This window comes from Cygnus atratus, chromosome 6 (genome assembly GCF_013377495.2).
Source record: "Cygnus atratus isolate AKBS03 ecotype Queensland, Australia chromosome 6, CAtr_DNAZoo_HiC_assembly, whole genome shotgun sequence".
In the NCBI taxonomy this organism is placed as follows: Eukaryota; Metazoa; Chordata; class Aves; order Anseriformes; family Anatidae; genus Cygnus; species Cygnus atratus.
Window position 1 is genome coordinate 38,041,655 of NC_066367.1, and position 17,733 is coordinate 38,059,387.

The 17,733-nt window shown below is 46.5% G+C and overlaps 1 protein-coding gene across 1 annotated transcript in view; it reads left to right on the forward strand.

Annotated features, from left to right (window-relative positions):
• Positions 1-2,319: 2,319 nt before the first annotated feature.
• The window catches only part of EPC2 (enhancer of polycomb homolog 2), a 40,719-nt gene continuing 25,305 nt past the window's right edge, over positions 2,320-17,733 (forward strand). The window contains exon 1 of the mRNA XM_035566114.1: positions 2,320-2,491. Within this exon, the coding sequence (XP_035422007.1) occupies positions 2,339-2,491 (153 nt within the window). The 5' untranslated portion in view covers positions 2,320-2,338. The remainder of the gene's footprint in view (positions 2,492-17,733) is intronic.

The window sequence follows — 17,733 nt, forward strand, 5'->3', positions numbered from 1 at the left end:
CACTGTTTCCAGCTCAGGAAGAGCCCACGGATTAATTTCATTTACAATCTCCAGACTGGCACTGCAGAGTAAGACTGAGAATCTAAAGCTCTTGCAGAAGTGCACTGCAATTACTCTTTGGAAAATGGCAATCATCTGCTGCTACCGATCACTGGCGAATCAGTTTGGGGAAGTCAACTTTGGGCGTCAGAAGTTTGGCCACTTCTAAAATGTTGCTGAGCTATAAATTCTAAGCTACAAACAATACAACTTTTAACTATCTGTGCAAAGAGAAACATTATCTAAAGCATCTCCTACACAGTTTGGGCAACTACGAGCAAGACTGGTACTTAGTTCTCTGAACTGGTTTATGGCATGCCTCTGCGTAAAAGGGTGTTGATTCTAGTCCAAGTCAAGAATTGTCAATCTTTAAGAACAATAAATATTTAAGGGAGTTATAAGTAAGTGCATCTCAGTCTAGTAGTGTCTCACAGCTTTGTTATGTGTTTCTTTTCTCATAATTTTAAAGCTTCATTTGTTCATATTTTCACTATATAACTGAATGTTAAACTGATGCTTTCACTGGAGTAGCTTATATAATTTCCAGATCTCTTTCCCACACTAATTTGGGTACATGGGACATGAACATAAACTTATTGTTGCTTCTTTTTTCCTCTTGTAAATTGTGCTCATCACAAACAGTAGTTGCATTTACTGTATAAAACTACACAAATAACAAATGCGTAAGGTAACTAAAAAATGAACTGCAATGTAGAGCTCTAAGGTGGAGATGAGAAAAAGCAGCTGACCTGAGCTTAAGATGTCAAGATAATCTGGAAGTGATGAGGTACATGAAGTACGAAGGGCTTTGCAGACTAAAGTCAATATACTGGGTAGATGTGGGAAGCTCTGGGATGCTAGAGGACTGTGGCTTTGTCCACACGGGGAGCTCTTCTTTCCAAGTTGAGGACGCTCTTCTGAAAGTTGGACGCCGTGCTTGTTTAGCTTAGTATGCTTTGAAAGTGGTCCAAACCAAACAGGAGAGCAAGGCTCTTTTACAGCAGAGGAGCATCACTGAACACAAAACATGGAGCTGTCCCTGAGTAACTCCAGATGTATAGAAAAGTCAAAGTACAAATGAAGCTCCTTACTTTGCATGAAGTGGAAATTCTGCCCCTCCTCAAGATTAAGTCCATGTAAAGTAATACAGGAAAACACTCTTGAAGAAAACAAAATAGAACGGGACAAGCATGAGTTTGTTTCTGAAATATCAGTTTGTAATATTACGTGGAGTCCATGGCGTTTACACAGCATGTGTCTGTAATTCACAGAGTGCTTTAACAGTGAGCGATGGTGCCTTACACCGCCGTGCTGGTGTTCATGAGGCTAGGCAGGGAGCTCCGAGCACCTCGGCCGCTGCCTCGCTGAGGTACCCCTCGGCTGCCAGCCTGCTAACCTGACAGAATTCCTCTGGCAGCTGCCTCTACTGCTGGAACACGTTTTAATCCCCAAATAACGAGTGAGCGGGAATAATTTCAGATGAAAATTTATAAACGAGCACACACCGCGGGGTCACGGCCAGGCAAACTCCGACAGGTGCCTCAGGGCTGGTGCTGAGGAGCCACACGCAGCCTGAGGCGGCCGATCGCTACTCTCAGGCACGCACTCCTCTTGAAGTTTAAAAAAATTAAAAATAAATAAAAAGCGCTCTACGCTGAGACGTAAAATCCTAGATGTGTGAAGCTCTGTGCGACCGGGGTGCCCCCTTCCCCGAGGAGAAGTGCGGCGGGAGCGGGACTGCCTCCTGAGGCGAGGACGTGAGGCGAGGAGCCGCAGCCCTGCGATACGGGCGGGGAAGGAGGGAAGGAGAGAGGGATGGAGGGAAGGCGCTCCCCGCTCCCGGCTCCCCTCAGGTCCCCTACGCTCCCCTCATGCCCCGTCCCGTCCCGTCCCGTCCCGTCCCGTCCCGTCCCGTCCCGTCCCGTCCCGTCAGCGCCGCCTCCCGCCGCCCCCGGCTGCGCGCGCACCGCGCCGGCCGCCATCTCCCTCCTCCTCCCTCCTCCTCTCTGCCCCCCCCCTCGGCTCTCGCGGTGGCTGCCGGGATCGCTGGCCGCTTTGGTTAATGTCCGCCATGTTTGCCATGGCGCAGGGAGCGGAGCGAGCGAGCCCGGCGCGGATCTAGGGCTGCGGGGCGTGCGCTGTGAGCTACGGGCGGCCCCGCGGAGAGCTGTTCCGGGGCGGCGGGACCCTCCATGGTGGTGCGGGCCGGGTGCGGGAGCGGCTGGGAGGCGGCGGCGAGGCCGCGCTGAGGGCCCCCCCCGCCCGCCCGGCCCCGGGGTGTTATTGTGAGGGGGAGACAATGAGCAAACTCTCCTTCCGAGCCCGGGCGCTAGACGCCGCCAAACCGCTGCCCATCTACCGCGGCAAGGACATGCCCGACCTCAACGACTGCGTCTCCATCAACCGGGCTGTGCCGCAGATGCCCACGGGGATGGAGAAGGAGGAGGAATCGGTAAGGGAGCCGCGCAGGGGGGGCACCATTGTTTATCAGACACCCCCCTCCCCTCACGGGAAATAGGCCATCGGCATTCACCAAGCGCACTACGCACGCTCCCCGCCGCGGCGCTGCACGGTTCCTACGGGGCGCTGCGCAAAGAGCGCAGCGTAAACTGCTGTCCGGCGCCGTAAGCGGGCCCTGCTCCGCCATCTTCTTTGCGTCCCGACTCGCGAGTGTTTTGATTAGCGGGGGGGAGGCCTTTACGCTAGCGTAGGAAGGAGGAAGGCGCAAGACGCGGCTCTGAATGAGCGGGCGGGCGCTGCGGGCGCACTTGGCGTAGCGTGCCGCCGCCGCCGCTGCTTCCCTCAGGGCCGGGCTGAGCCGAGCCGAACCGGGCCGGTGCTGCCCTCCTGCCCCCTGTCAGAGCACGGGCTGCATGTGTGAGAAGTAAAGCAGCGAGCGTGGCGCCTGTTCCGCAGCGTCCCAGCGGAGAACGCGCCCGTCCCGTGAAGGCAAGGCGGTGACAGGCGGCGGGAGGCCCGGCTCTGGTGCTGTGGGACCGCGCTGGGCTTCCACCGGCCCCGGGAGCCCCCGGCCGGGAGTAAGTGTGCCCGCAAGGATTTCTTCAATGAAGCCGTGTCTCCGCCTCAGGCAGAGCTCTGCGCGAGTGGATTGGCTTTTCCGAGGTTACAGCTGTCAAAGGAGGCTTCGTGCCTCCGCGATTGGTTTTCTCAATTGACTGCTGATGCTGAAAGGAATCCCCTGTCCTAGCATCCTGCTTGGTTTCCTGCTGTTCACCCGGTGCTGTTACAATGTGTAATGCATCGTGATCCGAGCTCCCGGTGCCTCCAGGAGTGTCAGCTTCTGCCGGGTTCTGGGAGCGTGTTTAAAAGGAACAACGCTGGTGCTAACGAAACGGTCTTGGAGGGTCATTTGGTTTTCTCAGTCTTTAAAGTACACCTTGCAGCCCCGTGTTTGCATTTAGTGTTAATAAAATAACGCTTTTTTAATAAATCATTGTGTTATTTTGATAGATCATGTTTTAGATAAAACCATTTCCATTAACAAGCTTAAGTGCAAGTAAGCTACTTTGTGGGCTGCTTGAATGATTGTGAAGTTTAGACTTACAGTTCAGTAAAACTGCTTTAGTGTTGTACTGAAATGTCTCTTTTCTGTAATAATGAGTTGTTTTTTTTTTTTTTTTACCACAGTGAAATGTAGCTATATTTGATATATTATGCAATAGTTTCAAAAATGAAATGGTCACTGAAGCAATGTGTAAGCATGGTGCTAGATACATTAGCCAAACAAGATTATAAATTGTGCTATTAACAGAGAGTTTAGATTACTCCAGTGTAGTGACAGCTTCAGTCATGGGGTTTCTATCTAGAGTCTATCTATAGGTTTCTATCCAGTGTCACACAAATAGGTAGGGATTCTTGGTTATTTTTTTTAAGGTAGATTTTTGTGGTAGTGGTATGTAAAGCCCTTCTCGGAAAGGCCATGGGAGATGGCAGTAGGTAAATATTGGAGAAGTTTACTTGCTGTCTACCTTTCACTTGATGTGTCCTGAAAGGGACTTTTGGGAGAGGGAGATGTTCGCATATCCATTTGTGTCATCTCAGTGACTTAGGTGTCCGACTTTTAGCTCAGACTTCTGCCGGGGGTGTCAGTTGTGAAAGGTGTTTGAAGCACTTAGGGTAGCTGCTGATTTACACTTGCTGCAGAAAGGTGCAAAGCTCCCAGCAGGCTGCTGTCCTTGTGTGCCTCTCTGCCAAGCAGTCCTGAAACCAGAAAGCTCGCGTGGTACGTAGGGCTTGACTCTGTGATACAGTGCAGCTTCCAGGACTGATTGTAACTGAGAATAACCAGGTATTTACAAATTCTTTAGGACTTAAAATGGGTTGAGCTTTCTGTCTGACTTGTATTTTTTCTTTTTTTTTTTTTTTTTTTACAACCCGGTTTTGCTAGTAGTGGTGTAGGGTTTGCTTTGTTGATATTTTGCATACCAAAAACACAGACTCTGGTTCATTTGTTTTTAAGGCTTTTTTTTTTTTTATACTGCTACTGTCATCTGGAATATAGAAAGGTTTAAAGCTTGGGAGGGATTAATCATTATCACTTGTTTTTAATACTGCTACTGAAGTTGTTTGGACTCTGTAGTCCAAGACAGCGCAACGATACACACTACTGGTCATCCTTCTGCAAAAAACGATGCTGCCCAGTGTGTGCCCAGACTTCTCTCTTGATTTGATCAAAACAAATACTCTGGAATTATTTCCATGTACGTATCGTAGAGATTTATGTCCACTCCCAGCATTTACAAATCAGCGGCTCATTTTGCTCACGTGGAGGCTCCAGCTGTGAAAGAATTACGCTTCTGGTATGTAGTATGTTTATGTTAGCAAGCGTTTGTAATTTATCCTAAATTAAACCTGCGTAAGAGAGCGTGTTTTGTTTTATCCCCTGTAAGAGGGAGATTGCAGCTAAGCAGAAGTAGGAAGGTGTCCTTTTGTGAGTTTCAGAAACTGAGCGTGAGCGTTCCATAGCGGTTTTCTTCTGATGAATAAGAATTGTGTGTCACGGTGCTAATGAACTGTTTTTACTAGAAGGGGGAGAAGTTGCAGAATAGATAAGCCTTTGTTTTGTTTCTTATCACACAACTATCTTTTAATTTGAATAGGTATTACCGGAGATTGCTGTTACCTCTTTTGGGCGAAGAATCATGCTTAATGAGATAAATTTACTTCTGAAAGACTTCAGGTTGAATTTAACTTCGTGTGAGTTGTTAGGAAGTGGTGGTAATTGCTGATGCTGATACTGGTGGGGGTCGCTTAGGATACCTAAGTCGCTAGTCAGATATATCTGAACGCTCACCTCAAAGTTCTTGCCTGAGCACTTCTGTTGGTCATGGCTGCGCATGAACTGGGTGACAGGGCTGAGGCTGGGGGGAAGGTGCGTGGATGGCAAGTTAAGGGCATGGTTTCGGGTTATCATGATGCTGACGGAGTGGGAACGGGAAGTGGATTTCATTCTCAGTCCCCGAGTGATCACCTCAGGATGATCTTCACTGGTCGTTATGTTTAATGTTCATTTTTGAGTATTTTGAAAGGCTGGAAATAGTTAACTCGAAGAAATTTCGTTTTGCTTTCTATTCTGTTCATACTCTTGCCGTCCCTGGGTAAGTTCAGTTTCCATTGTAACACTGCAAACTTGAGTTCATCATCTGGCTTTCAAGGCATTCTGGAGGTAGTGGTGCTTTCGAGCAGCATATTCCTTCTCTTTTCAAGGCAGGAAGCATTAATTTTCCCCAGGTCACGCTTTCTTGTTTGGCTCTTTTTGTTGATACAGAGTAACATGACGAATATTTTTGCTGATACAATGAACTGGAAGAGTTCAATCAGGAGGATTTGGAAACAGGTGCATGTACATGGAGAAGGTATCACTAATTTTACGGCAGGGCTTACCTGCTTTTTTTTCCTTCCTTTTTAAAAAGTTGTGCTCCTGTCTGGGAGATTCGCATCTCCTTGTGCGTTGACTTATGCCTAAAGAGTTCTGACTTGTTTCATAGATTATAGTCACTTACTAATCTTTCCTCGGTGGGCCTTCATGCTGTATGTGTTCATGTTGTTGAAATCTTACGTGTTTTATGGATTATGCTTTTTTTTCTTCGTAAATTTTCGTTATAAGATGGAGTTGTCGACACGCTGCAGCTAATTGTGTGCCTGGAAGTAAGTGGTCTTGTCTGATACCCGTTCTGCTCCTAGGAATTGTGTTAATAGCTTCCATGCTGCCACTTGCTTTCTGCAGTGAAATCGGAGTTTGGAGGTCCTTGTAACAGTTCTGCTTCTGCTTACGTTTTCCCTTCCACTCCAGGCCTGCTTTCACACCCGCCCTGGGAAGCATGCCTTTTTTACAGCCCATTTGTGTATGGAAGTGTTGCAGGTGGTTGCTTTTATAGTTAAAGCAGTTTATTCATGCTATTACTTCATATAAGTATCTTTTTTTTTTTTTGCTAAATTGTATATGTTAAGCGGTAGGTGCTTTAAAACACCCTTAAAAAGCTTCAGTTTCATGATGTTGATGGTGTTTTTCAGAGGGAGGTCAGGTCCTGTTGCTGGTTGTGATGTCAACATCCCTAAGTTCTAGGGCGGTGCTCAAAGAAGTGCAGCCAAGTCTTGGTTGAGATGCTGATCAGAAGCAGGTACCTCCCGAGGCACTCAGGTTTAGAAAGCACTTGAAGAAATTTAGGTGAATAGTGAACTTCAGGTGAGAAAAGTAGTAAACTTCTGGGAAATTACCAAGCGATACCCGAACTGCACTCTGTTTCTGTCTTCCCATCCCTGGGAGGGAGGAGAGCTTTGCAAAACCTGTTTGCTCTTCCACCTAAATGTTCGTTGTTTTTTTTTTTAATTCACATTTGAGTCAAAATCCTAGCTGCTGTTTTCAAGCTGCAGCTGCTATGCCTTCTACTACATGAAGTTATGGGCTGCTTTTTTTGTCCATTTCTCAGCTAGTGCGTGTGTGTACTCTGAAGCAGGCACCTTGTGTAGTAGCATTACGTAGCTGAAGATTGCAGTTGTCTGGTACCAAGTGCGCATCTCCCCTGGTGATGGATCCGGATGAACAAAAACCAGACCTGTGGCCTTCCCAGACAGGTATGCAACTTCAGGAACGAGAGCATTATAAGATCTTAACAGACAAGTTGGCATGGCTCTTCAGAAAGAACAGTCAGCGCCTCTTGATTTTATGAGCTTATGCAGAAGTTAAAGGATGAGTTACATTTTTGTATATAATGCTGAATTTCAAGCAGTTATGACTAGGCGGACAGAACCTTCTCTAACTTGAGATTTGGATGCTGGACGTGCGTTCACAGCCTGCAGTTGAACCCTGCAAGTTGCTTACAAGTGAGGGGCTGCGTGAAACAAAGATGACACCAGGATGCCGCTGGCTCAAGTAGAAGGTAAATAAAGGAGAGCTGAAGTTCAAACCAGGCAAATACTCTGTAAAACAAAAATCCCTCAAGATTTTACAAGAGTTGAAGTACAAGGAACTCAAGACTGTGTTTCCACACAAAGCAAAGACAGCAGGCTTGAGTTGGGGAAGAAATGGGGTTTGACTTGCATCGAGCACCTTGTGTGCGCGGGAAGTGTTATCCCAGTGGAAGCTTACTTCTCAGGGTGAGCTCAGCACCTTGGTGTATTTATTTACTTGGTTTTGTGTGTGTGTGGAGGCTGCTGGGAGTACCGAAGTATGTTTGGTAGTAGGTATCATAGTGCTGTGTTGCAGTCTTTATTTATGGACTTTATTTTTAAATTCAGTTCTTTGTAAGACTTCTTCCACTGTCTTCAGGTCCTAGGGTTTCCTCCCTCCCTCTGATGCCCCTGGCATCACGCAGTGACGTTCCTCACAAGTCCCTGTCCCAGCTCCATTTCCCAGCCATTATTTCCATTTTTAGCTGTCATCTTCCATCCCTCCTACGCTTTTTCCTGCGAAATACTCTTGTGGCTAGCAAAAACTTCCTTTTAGTCTGCTGCTTGTACTCTTCAACATCCCATTTGATGACGGTGCATCAGCTTTAACACTAAGGTTGGATTTTGTTAACTTTAGTTAACTGCAGTGGTTATTAAAATACTTGCTGACGAGTTTTGTCCCCCACCTGAGCTGCAGTGCAGCTGAGTGTAGGTAACTGGTGAGCTGTTAAACTGAGGAGCTTTTCTTTTAATTTACTCAGGGTGTAATTATGTGGCTGAATGTAAACAATACCAAGATTTTCTCTCAAAACTCAAACTCACGATCAGTTTATTAGGGCTTATCACGTTAACACCTATCAGCTAACCTGTGACAGCTGCTGCTTAGTACAAGCTTAGCCTGTGACAAATGTCAAGTAATTTATCTTGGAGGGAGGTTTCAAGATAGGGCCGAGCCAGCCAGCCTGTAGTCTGCAGCGAGCGGGGACGGTCTGCGCCTCCCTCCTGTCCTGTGTGGAAGGGGCATGAGAGCTGGATAGGGAAGAGGTGAGCGTTGTGTGCTTCTGTGGGAAATGGTAGGAGCAGGTGGGGATGGGAGGCTTGGGAACGGAGAGCGGAAACTCTCGGTGTCATCCAGAGGTTAAATGGGTTCAGCCATATCTTAAAACCACACTTAATTTAGATAAAGCTGCGTTTTTGCTGCAGGCTAGAGTCGGATGCATGGGGTCAGTTAACGCCAGGCCACGAAATCTGCCTTAACTCGTTCGGGCGCCTGAGTCCTGGTGGAGAACAATGGCACCTGCCCGAAGGAGGAGCGCTCACACCTCCGCTCGTTATGCAGGAACTTTCCCTTACAGGTAGGGCTCCTCAGGGTGAAGTGCAGCTCCCTTCTGAAAGCTCTGAGGTTTGCAGTCTGTGTCTCTGTGCTCTGGATCTCCTCCCGTGTAGGTAGCAATTTTCCCCTTTCCTTCAATTTAAGAAAACCTTGGAAAAGAAACACCCCGGGCAACCTCAGTGGTGTTTTGAATTGCGTGGTGCCAGGTTTCTTATTGCTCCTGCTTGGCAAAACGGAGCAGTAGTTAGCTTTGTACACTTCGTGTCGATTGAGATTAGTTGAAATGTTCCATATGAATAATTTAAATGAGCAAACAATACATCTGCTTGTATTAATCTTGGTTTTAGTTATTTGTCATAAGAAAAATCACCTTGACTGCAACTAAGCATTCAAAAGGTTTTCTAACTTATTTTTCCAACAAAGCTAATAATTATGCCTTGTTTTTACTTATGTGAAGTTATGTGCCCTTAGTACATTTGTCAGGTTCCAACCATTCAACTTTTTTAGAGCTAAATAACGCATTTAATATTTACATAAACAAATTTACAGTTAAGCTTCAGGTGTCATGAAAGTCATACCTGGTGAAAACTAATTGTAGAACCCAAATTTCTGTAACAAGTAGAGAAGAAGCGAATCAGAACTCAATTATTGCGCATAAAAGGGAGTAAGAAGTGGGGAGGGGAATTTATGAAAGTAAAGGTACTATGAATAGATGTGAAATTACGGCAATCTCACTTGGAACAACTCAACGTTATAATGAAGTATTTTGGAATGTACTATATTAACGTTTTCTTTTAAATTCATTTTGCAAATTCCTGTTTGTTAATATATGATGATTACCTTATAGTGTTACTGAAAATGTTAGTTTAAAATACTGTTCCTACCCTTAGCAGAACTCCCCTAAATGTAAGGGAAAAGGAATAAGTCTGCAGGAAAAAAAAAGCTTGTATTTTTCCTAGTTTACACTGATGCAGTTCTAATTGTGATTAATACATTCACGTCACTAAAGTGCCGTTGGTCTTCCAGTACTTGAAATGCTCACTTCGAGAGTGGAAAGAGCAGGCGAGGTGATGTCAGAGACTTGTTGTCTGAAAGGAGGTACTTGGCAAGGAAAATGCCGTTCCCACTGGTAAATGTGCGAGGACAGAACTGGGTTGCTTGCATCTAATAGACTTGCTTCTCTGGTGTGCTCCACACCTCGCGGTACGGCTGCTTCAGTAGAATTTTTCTCTGTAAGGTATTTTCTGGTAAGTGTGTCATCTTAAATTGCGAGAAGTTAGGGCTTACGCAGCCTGCCTTGCGAGGCTGCTCTCAGGTTTGTTAGATGTCACTTTCCTGACACTTTTCCACATCAGTAAACTTGTGCTCTCCTCGTTTTATCTGATGTCCCCTGTGGCACAAAATAATTCAGTTATTTATATATTTGTAACCAGCATATTTATAAATGCTTCCCACCCCCTTTTCCCTAGTTGTTTTGTTGTTTACATCTCAATTTATAATTTGGTTATCTTAACTTTCTGCCATTTGTCTTGCTGCAACTCGTGCTTTTTGTCTGACCAGTCTGAGTTGCATAACAAAAGCTGTTTGTACTTTGAAGCATCCTGGTAACGTCCAATTCCCCTGTGCTAAACTTAGGTACAAACAAAATACTGCATGTCTTGTGGTGGTATCCAACAACTAGGTAAGCAAGATAAAAGGAGAGGCGCTGTTGCAACAAAAAGTGGAGAGAGATTAATATATATTTAGAGAAGTTTGAGTTGAAATGGGATTTTATAGTTAATAATTTTAATTCCTACCAATTAATGCGTGTGCAATCCTGTTTTTAACTTTTTAACCTTTTTTCTCAGTTTACCTAGCTTTAGAACCAATCTCTGATATCTTTTCTGTTTCCTTATATGATGGATTTTGACTTTGTTCATCAGGTCTGTGGTGCTTTGGTGAAGAGGTTTGTTTATAAAACTCTGAAATACAAATTCCCAGGTGTCGGTGTTTGTCCTTCATTTAAATAAAATTTGTTTTTATTTATATATAATAGGAATGGATTCCTGGGAATAAAATGTTACACACAAATCGGAAGATTAATTACATAGCTTGGCGAGGAGAGAGGGACAGTAATCAACTTGTTCTTGAATGCGAAGGTTAGATCTGAAACTTCCCAGGAAACTGTATCCCTAAAGAAGATGGAATCAGTAGGGTCACCTGGTACCCAAACTCTTGTGTTATCTCTGCCCTTAGCTTCTTTGCTAGGACAGTAAGTTCTGTTTTGACCAGAGGAATTCGTTTTTTTATGCATGTCTGTTTAAGCAGCAGTACCTCTTCATACCTCTTGATCTTTGACTTGTAATCAGCCTTGTGACAGGTACAGCACAATGAGACCCCTTCTGGCCTGTGTGGCAGCTCTTGTTTTAAAGATGGGGGAGTTGCCATCCAGGTACCCCCAGCTGTCCGCTACCAGTAGCGATATTTGTTGATGAATATCGCAGAGCAGGAAGCCCTTCTGTGGGCTTCCCAACCTCTGATGCCTCACCCTGGGACATGAAACAACGCGGGCTGGCGTGGGGCTGTCGGGCCGCTCACAATTCCAGCCGCAAGGCGCGGCGGGGCCGCCACTGCTGCAGCTCAGCTCCCTGCAGCTCTGGGGTGTGGAGCTGGGAAGCAAAATGAGCCGGGGGGTCTGTGTATAACCTTGTGTTAAGTAAAGGGGAGAACTGGTTGTGAAATCTGGCTCTTAAAGTATTGCAGGCTCATGGCGCAGAAACACCAGAGAGTTTATATACAGGTGTCCACCTCTCCATCTCAGTTTGCCTGGCTCGGGACAGTCGAGTTACACTAATAGAAGCAGACTTTCAAGAAAATAAAACAAATTCCTTGGAAGCGATTTGTTAGCAGTCTTTTGTGTTTAAAACTGTACCTGTTACTTGCTGAGTGATGCAAATGGGTATTGCAAGGAGCTAAAAGAAAACTACCTTGGTTTTTGACTGAATGTTGCACTATCTGTAACAGTTTTCTCCTAATTGGGTACAAAGGCAACTTGGAACAAAATACTCTGTTTTTTCAGGAAAAAGATGCATTTTAGAAGTACCATATACAGTCGTTCTAAAAGGGATTTTTAATTCAAAATTCTTTGAAATTACCTTAACTAAAGGAACATGAAAATGGCTGTGACGTTCTCTGTTCATTTCCCCTCTGTACCTGTGTCAGCGTTTTGTGGGCCAGGTTCCACTCTTTTTGCCTGTCTTGCCTGCAGTCATTTTATGGTGCTTGAATTGGCTTCAGTCAGACTGCCAGAGAGGAAATAAAGCTTTTTGGGGGGCATTTAATCTCCTGTGGGTTTTCTTAATTGAAGTCCCCAGCTCCTGCGTAGACTGTGTGTCTAGAGACCAGGCATCATCCAAGGAAGTTGGGCGCACTTAGAGCAGGAGGGCCACGAAAAATCTTATCACCTATCTTACCAGCCTACATCAGCATTTCGGAGATAATAGGTGATTCGTCTATAACCAGACGATCTGTCTGTAAAGCATTCATACCAGAATGGCTTGGGCTTGGTTTTGGGTAGCACTCACGTTACTCTGTGACATTACAGTCGCTTGAGAGCTGGAGAAGGGAAGTCGGTGGCAGGAAAAGTGTCTTGGTCTCACTTTGGGGAAACAACCGGGTGACTTTGAGTAGCTAAATAATACAAACCTTACCAGTTCTAGACCTCTGTGAATTTTTGGGGTGGAGTAGAGCAGTTCAATTCACGTTGCTGCCTCCTTCTTTGAGTTGTCAGGAGCAGCAGCCTACTGTTAGTACTTCTTTTTTTTTCCCGTAGTTGTAATTTGGCAGTAAGGAAGACAAATTGGCACGGCGGGAAGTAGTTCTTGTGATTATTTAAAAAAAAAAAAGTGGGCGAGGTCATCCTGACAAACTGTGATAGGGCCAAAAGAGCTCGAGAAGCAGCTCGGTGGCCCTTCCCATGTGCCAAGTGGGAAGGGGGACCTGAGCTGTACCCTGGTGCTGCGGGCTGGCTGGCTGGAGCTGCGTCGCGGGCAGCCCGGGAGGAGTTCCTGTCCCGCAAGGCAGCTTCGCGTCGGGGCGCTGGCTTCAGAGCAGCGTGGAATTTTGGTTTGACCAGCTCTTGGCACTACTCTGTAAGAAATGCAGAAACGTGTAACAGGACACGAGCCATTGGCCGTGGTGTTCTCTCAGGCTGTCAGGGATTGAATGGGTTAACCACAAAGAAAACAAAAGGCGGCTCTTTTTTATGCTTCTCTCTTGGATTTTTTGTAAGCGGGGTGCTGAGGAGTGGATAGGTGAATGGCTTAAAAAGGGGGAAGGCTTTTGATTAAGGTAACTTCTAAGCTTCGTGACACTCCTGTGTCTTTCCCTGAAGTGTTGATGACAGATGTCACTTAAACTTCTTGTGGTGGCTGCGACGTCGCGAGATGAGTCTGCACGTTTCATATCAAAACCCTTCTGCTTCTGAATCTGTACGTGAACTATAAAAATGTCAACTGATGTATTTCCTAATTTGAGTGTATTGGTGGGCAAATAGCCTATCCAGGCTTTAGGAAGGTTTTCTCATGCTTTTTCTGCTTTAATTCTGTTTTTCATTGGAGGTAGGAGGGAAGGGGGCTTTAGGCTAGCTTAGGAGTAGGTTATTTGGAGGAGGTAAAGCTATTAATAAATTCACTTTTTTTTGCCGTCATATTTACAGTTATAATGGAAGGCTACAGAGTTAAAACTGTTTATCTTAAGAGAATCAATTTTAAGAGCTAGGCTGTGTTATGTTTTGTTTTATTTCTCTTACGTCTTGGTAACATCAGTCGAGATATTTCTTCCCTTGAAGGCCGCGATGTTCAGAATACCTGATGTAAATTGTGTGACCTGGAGCTCTGTTGCGAAAGGGCGGAGAGGAAGTTCTCCTCTTAAATAGGATCACAGTGAACTGCAACACGTTTGGTTGCTTTCTACCTCAGCATAGACCCAAATATTAGCAAGTGTAATTAACAAGTTACAGAAAATGTACAAACTACTAAAAAAATTGGAAAAATTGATCAAGAGTAGCAAAACAGCTTTACTAAATAGCTTTACATCGTTGTCTGTAAGGTATAATTTTAAGGGGTGGATAAGGGGACAGGTGTATTTACTTAAAGCCCTAAAGTTTCTTCTTCTAGGGTGTGTGCGTCTAATACAGAATTGCTTGTTGTGGTTTCATAATTAAGACAGAGATGAACTTTTCGGCGTGGGGATGGTATTTAACCACAGGGGTCCCCCAAACATGCTCCTTCAGAAAGGTAGCGCATTTACCTAAATATGATGAAACTGTATTTCAGGGAGAGGTCTGGGGAGGATAACTGTAGGGAACTTAAAGGCTAAGGGAGAGTAGCAAACAGCTGTTTAGCATCCAAGTGCTTTGGTTTTGGAGCAGCAGAGTAAAAGGGAGGGGTTGTGTTGGTGAATACGGTTCTGGAGGGTGCAAACAATGTCTGGTACTGGTCACTGTTTCCCTTCCCAGGTGGGCCAGTCTTGTGCTTGGAGAACAGCTGTGTTTCGGCTGTGTCCTAGGCACTGGGATGTTTCCGTTGTGTTGATAGCTACAGAAACGGGCCGAAGTTGTATGTGATGTTCTCAGTCCTATTAGAGAGGTTGGGATTTGCTTTTTCAGAAATCAGTGGTTAATGACTCCTTGACAGATGCTGCCTTGGGAATTAAAAGGAGTAGGTTCTGTCTGCTATCGTCACAGTTCTCTCTACTGTTCAGTTACGAGACCCTTTTATCTTGCCTGCTGCACAGTGAAGTACAAGTTAAAATATGTTGTGTGTCTCTCAAAACAATAAGAAAAATAGATGAAAGGATGTCTGGGTACACCGGTTGCTAAATCCATCATTAAACCTTTAAAAGGCTGTTTGCAGGTTGAACCAAGCCACTTAAATAGACTAACTTCTACATCAAAATCTTCAGAGTATGTTAAACGGAACGGTTTAGGAGTTGAGATTTGTTTTCCCTAACTTCATGCTTAACAGAAAGATTGATTTTTTTTTTTTCCCCTAACTGTGGAAGTGACATACTTATCTGCTGCTTCCGAAGTGCTGCTGACTGAGTGACAGTCGTGCTTGTAAGGCTCTTTGTGTGAAAGCTGCGTTCTGCTTGAAGCCGTTTTATAGTAGAGTGAGTACTAACACCTATTGTCAGCCTTGCCTTGGGAACTCTCCGTACACCTACTAGCAGTGTTACGAAAACTGAGAATAATCTGAATTACTCAGCGGTGCTGCTCAATGGGCTGTGGAGCCAAAGCGTGACTTGCGTGGTGGCTGCTGCGTGCCCTTCTTCGCTGCTTTCTGGGCAGGTGGGACCTGGTCCCTCCGTGCTGGCTGGAGGAATGAAGGGGGGAGCGTGGCCTTCCCGTAAGGCGTCCGGTCCCATTTTAGAAGTGCCAGAGCGTTTGGTGGAGGTGTGGGGGGAGCTGTACGTTGGCCAGCGTCGCCGTGCGGTGGTTGGCCTGCCCCACGGCGGAGCAGCCGGCGCTGTGGGTGCTGACAGACTTGAGGACTGGTCCAGCTGAAACCTGACGAGGCCGAGCTAGGGGCAGTGCACAGGTGGGCACCTGGGGCTGAATCCTGGCGCTGTGCATCCGTGCGGGCTGGGAGCTGCCGGGCTGAGACACAGCCCTGGCAGAAGGGCCGGGAGATGGGCGAGGGACGCACGCTGTGCTGGGAGCCTGGCCGCCACACCAGGCAGTTTGACACTCCTCAGTTTTTTAGGGCTGAGGTTGCTCTCGGAAGGATCTTTCACAGGGATGATCTTCCCCGTTACTCTGCTTTCCCCAGATGTCTCAGAGACGTTGAGAAACTGGAAGAGAGCCTGTCAGCGGGCTGCCAGAGCGGCAGTGGCTTGGACTGCGGTCCAGGGACATGGTGAGGGCGCTGCTCTTGCTCCCTGCGACCGAGGAGGGTTGGTATGGCCCTGGAGCAGGGCACTGGGTGCATCCGTGGAAACGAGAGGTCTTCAGCACCTGACAAAGTCCCGGCCTGCCTGGTGCTGGGGCTGTCTTCAGGGGGCACTCGGACGGAGCCTCCCCAGGTCCTTGTCCTGAGCGGCTGGCCGTGAGGAGGTGGCTCCAGGGACGCCCGTGGAAAACAGCGCAGTAATGAAACAAATTCTGGTGTGGTTGGATTACCTGCTCAGTGCTGCGAAGCTTTCCAGGGCGTACTTCAATGGTAGAATGACAGATTGATTCAGTACTTATTAACTCGGGCAAATCACACCAGATATTTGATTGCACTCTTGTCTTAATTCTAATAGCGTTCACTGGGGAGCCTGATAGTTTGATTTACTGTTGCTTCATCTGCTACGGGGAGATTCCCAAAGCTGCTCTTCCAGTCGCTGATTTGTTATATTCTAATTTTGCAGGAATTGCATTATTTTCATTTCTGCAAGATCTCAATATTTGAGTGTAATTTATTAAATACCGCTTACATACTTTTAAAGATTTTGCTTTCATTCAGGATGTTTTTGGTGAACAATTTCTGTAGAATTAAAGAGGAAGAACTCCTGTTCTTGAGAGCATTTACTGAACGCAAGCTGTCGAAGCGCTGGTTCTGCTGCTTGGGGTGCTGGTGCCGTGCTGGTGATTCAGGCTGGCTGTGGGGAGGGCACCCCAGGAAACCGAAGGAGGAAGAGCAGCAAAGGCTGCCTCGTCCTCCGGGATGTTTTCCAGCAGTCGGATGCGTGGGAATGGCTGGAGGATAGCCTGACGCCCCTGGAGTAGGCACAGCAGGGTTGTAAAGGTCAGCGAGAGCCGAGCTTTGGGGCAAGTCTCAAGTTGATACTCTGCTGTCATCTGCCCTGCCTTCAAATTTGGGAGCTGGAGATGAGAACGCCGCTCTATGGGAGGAGAAGGAAACGTCTCCTGGCTCCTCGAGAGCCTCGCAGCTCTCCCCTCGGAGCCTGCGGCTTGTTTTGTGTTTGGCTTGCGTGGATGGAGGAGAACTTGAGACTTAACCTTCCCTGAGCCAGTGGCTGTGGTGATTTAGGATCTTGTCCTGGTGAAGACTGCCACTGCTCCTCTTTATTGGGCTCACAGAAAGTTACGTGTGCCAGCTGAGCCATCCGGAGTCTTGGCACGAGACACTTTTGTGATGTTGAAATGCGTAGACTGCGCCGGGGGGTCTGAAGCGTGCGCACACGTGCCCTGTGCTGCTGCCAGCTGCTGGCTCGGCGGGCAGGTAGCCCCTCAGCTGACAGGGTGCTGGGGGGCTCCTGTGGCTGCTCTGCTCACCTTGGGTTTCTTCAGATGGCACTGAAATGGTACGTAGAGAGCAGCACAACTCATAACGCTGGAGTTGTACTGGTTTTCTTCCGCCGAAGTTTAACACAAGTACCGATGAAAAACCTTGGAGAGAAGAGTCGCAGGTCAGTGCTAACTCCCAGGAGTAGGTGGGTTGCACTGAGTTAACTAATAAAAACTACTCGTGTGAAAAAGTCTAAATTAATGCATTTACCCTGGTCTGCGTCTAACCTGAAATGATTCTGTAGCACTTCTGGCATCCGTCCAGTGAGAGTAAAATGAAGCGGTACTTGTTTGGGGAGTCCGTGCTTTGTCAGTGTTACACTGTGAGGACTCTGTCACTCTTAACTGGCTGAACTTCTAAAGAAAGCAAGCAGGTAAGAACTGCTGGGGAAACAGGAATGATTAAATTAGCTATTCTTTTGATTTGAATCTGTCGTTTATAACACTTTAAAGAACTTACTCGGTATGTGTTAACTGATTTTGCATAAGTTTTCCCTATGCCAGTTTTCAATGAGTTTGGTTTTTACCAGCCCTAATTTCCTACGAAGGGGGTTGTGTAGTTTGAATGACCTTTTCCTGGTCTGGGAAAAGGAACGTGCTGTTGTCTGAACAAAGGGTTCTTTTCATCTGCTCTGAGTCCTGCTTTATGTTCACGGGAGCTCTGAGGTTCCTGTCTGTT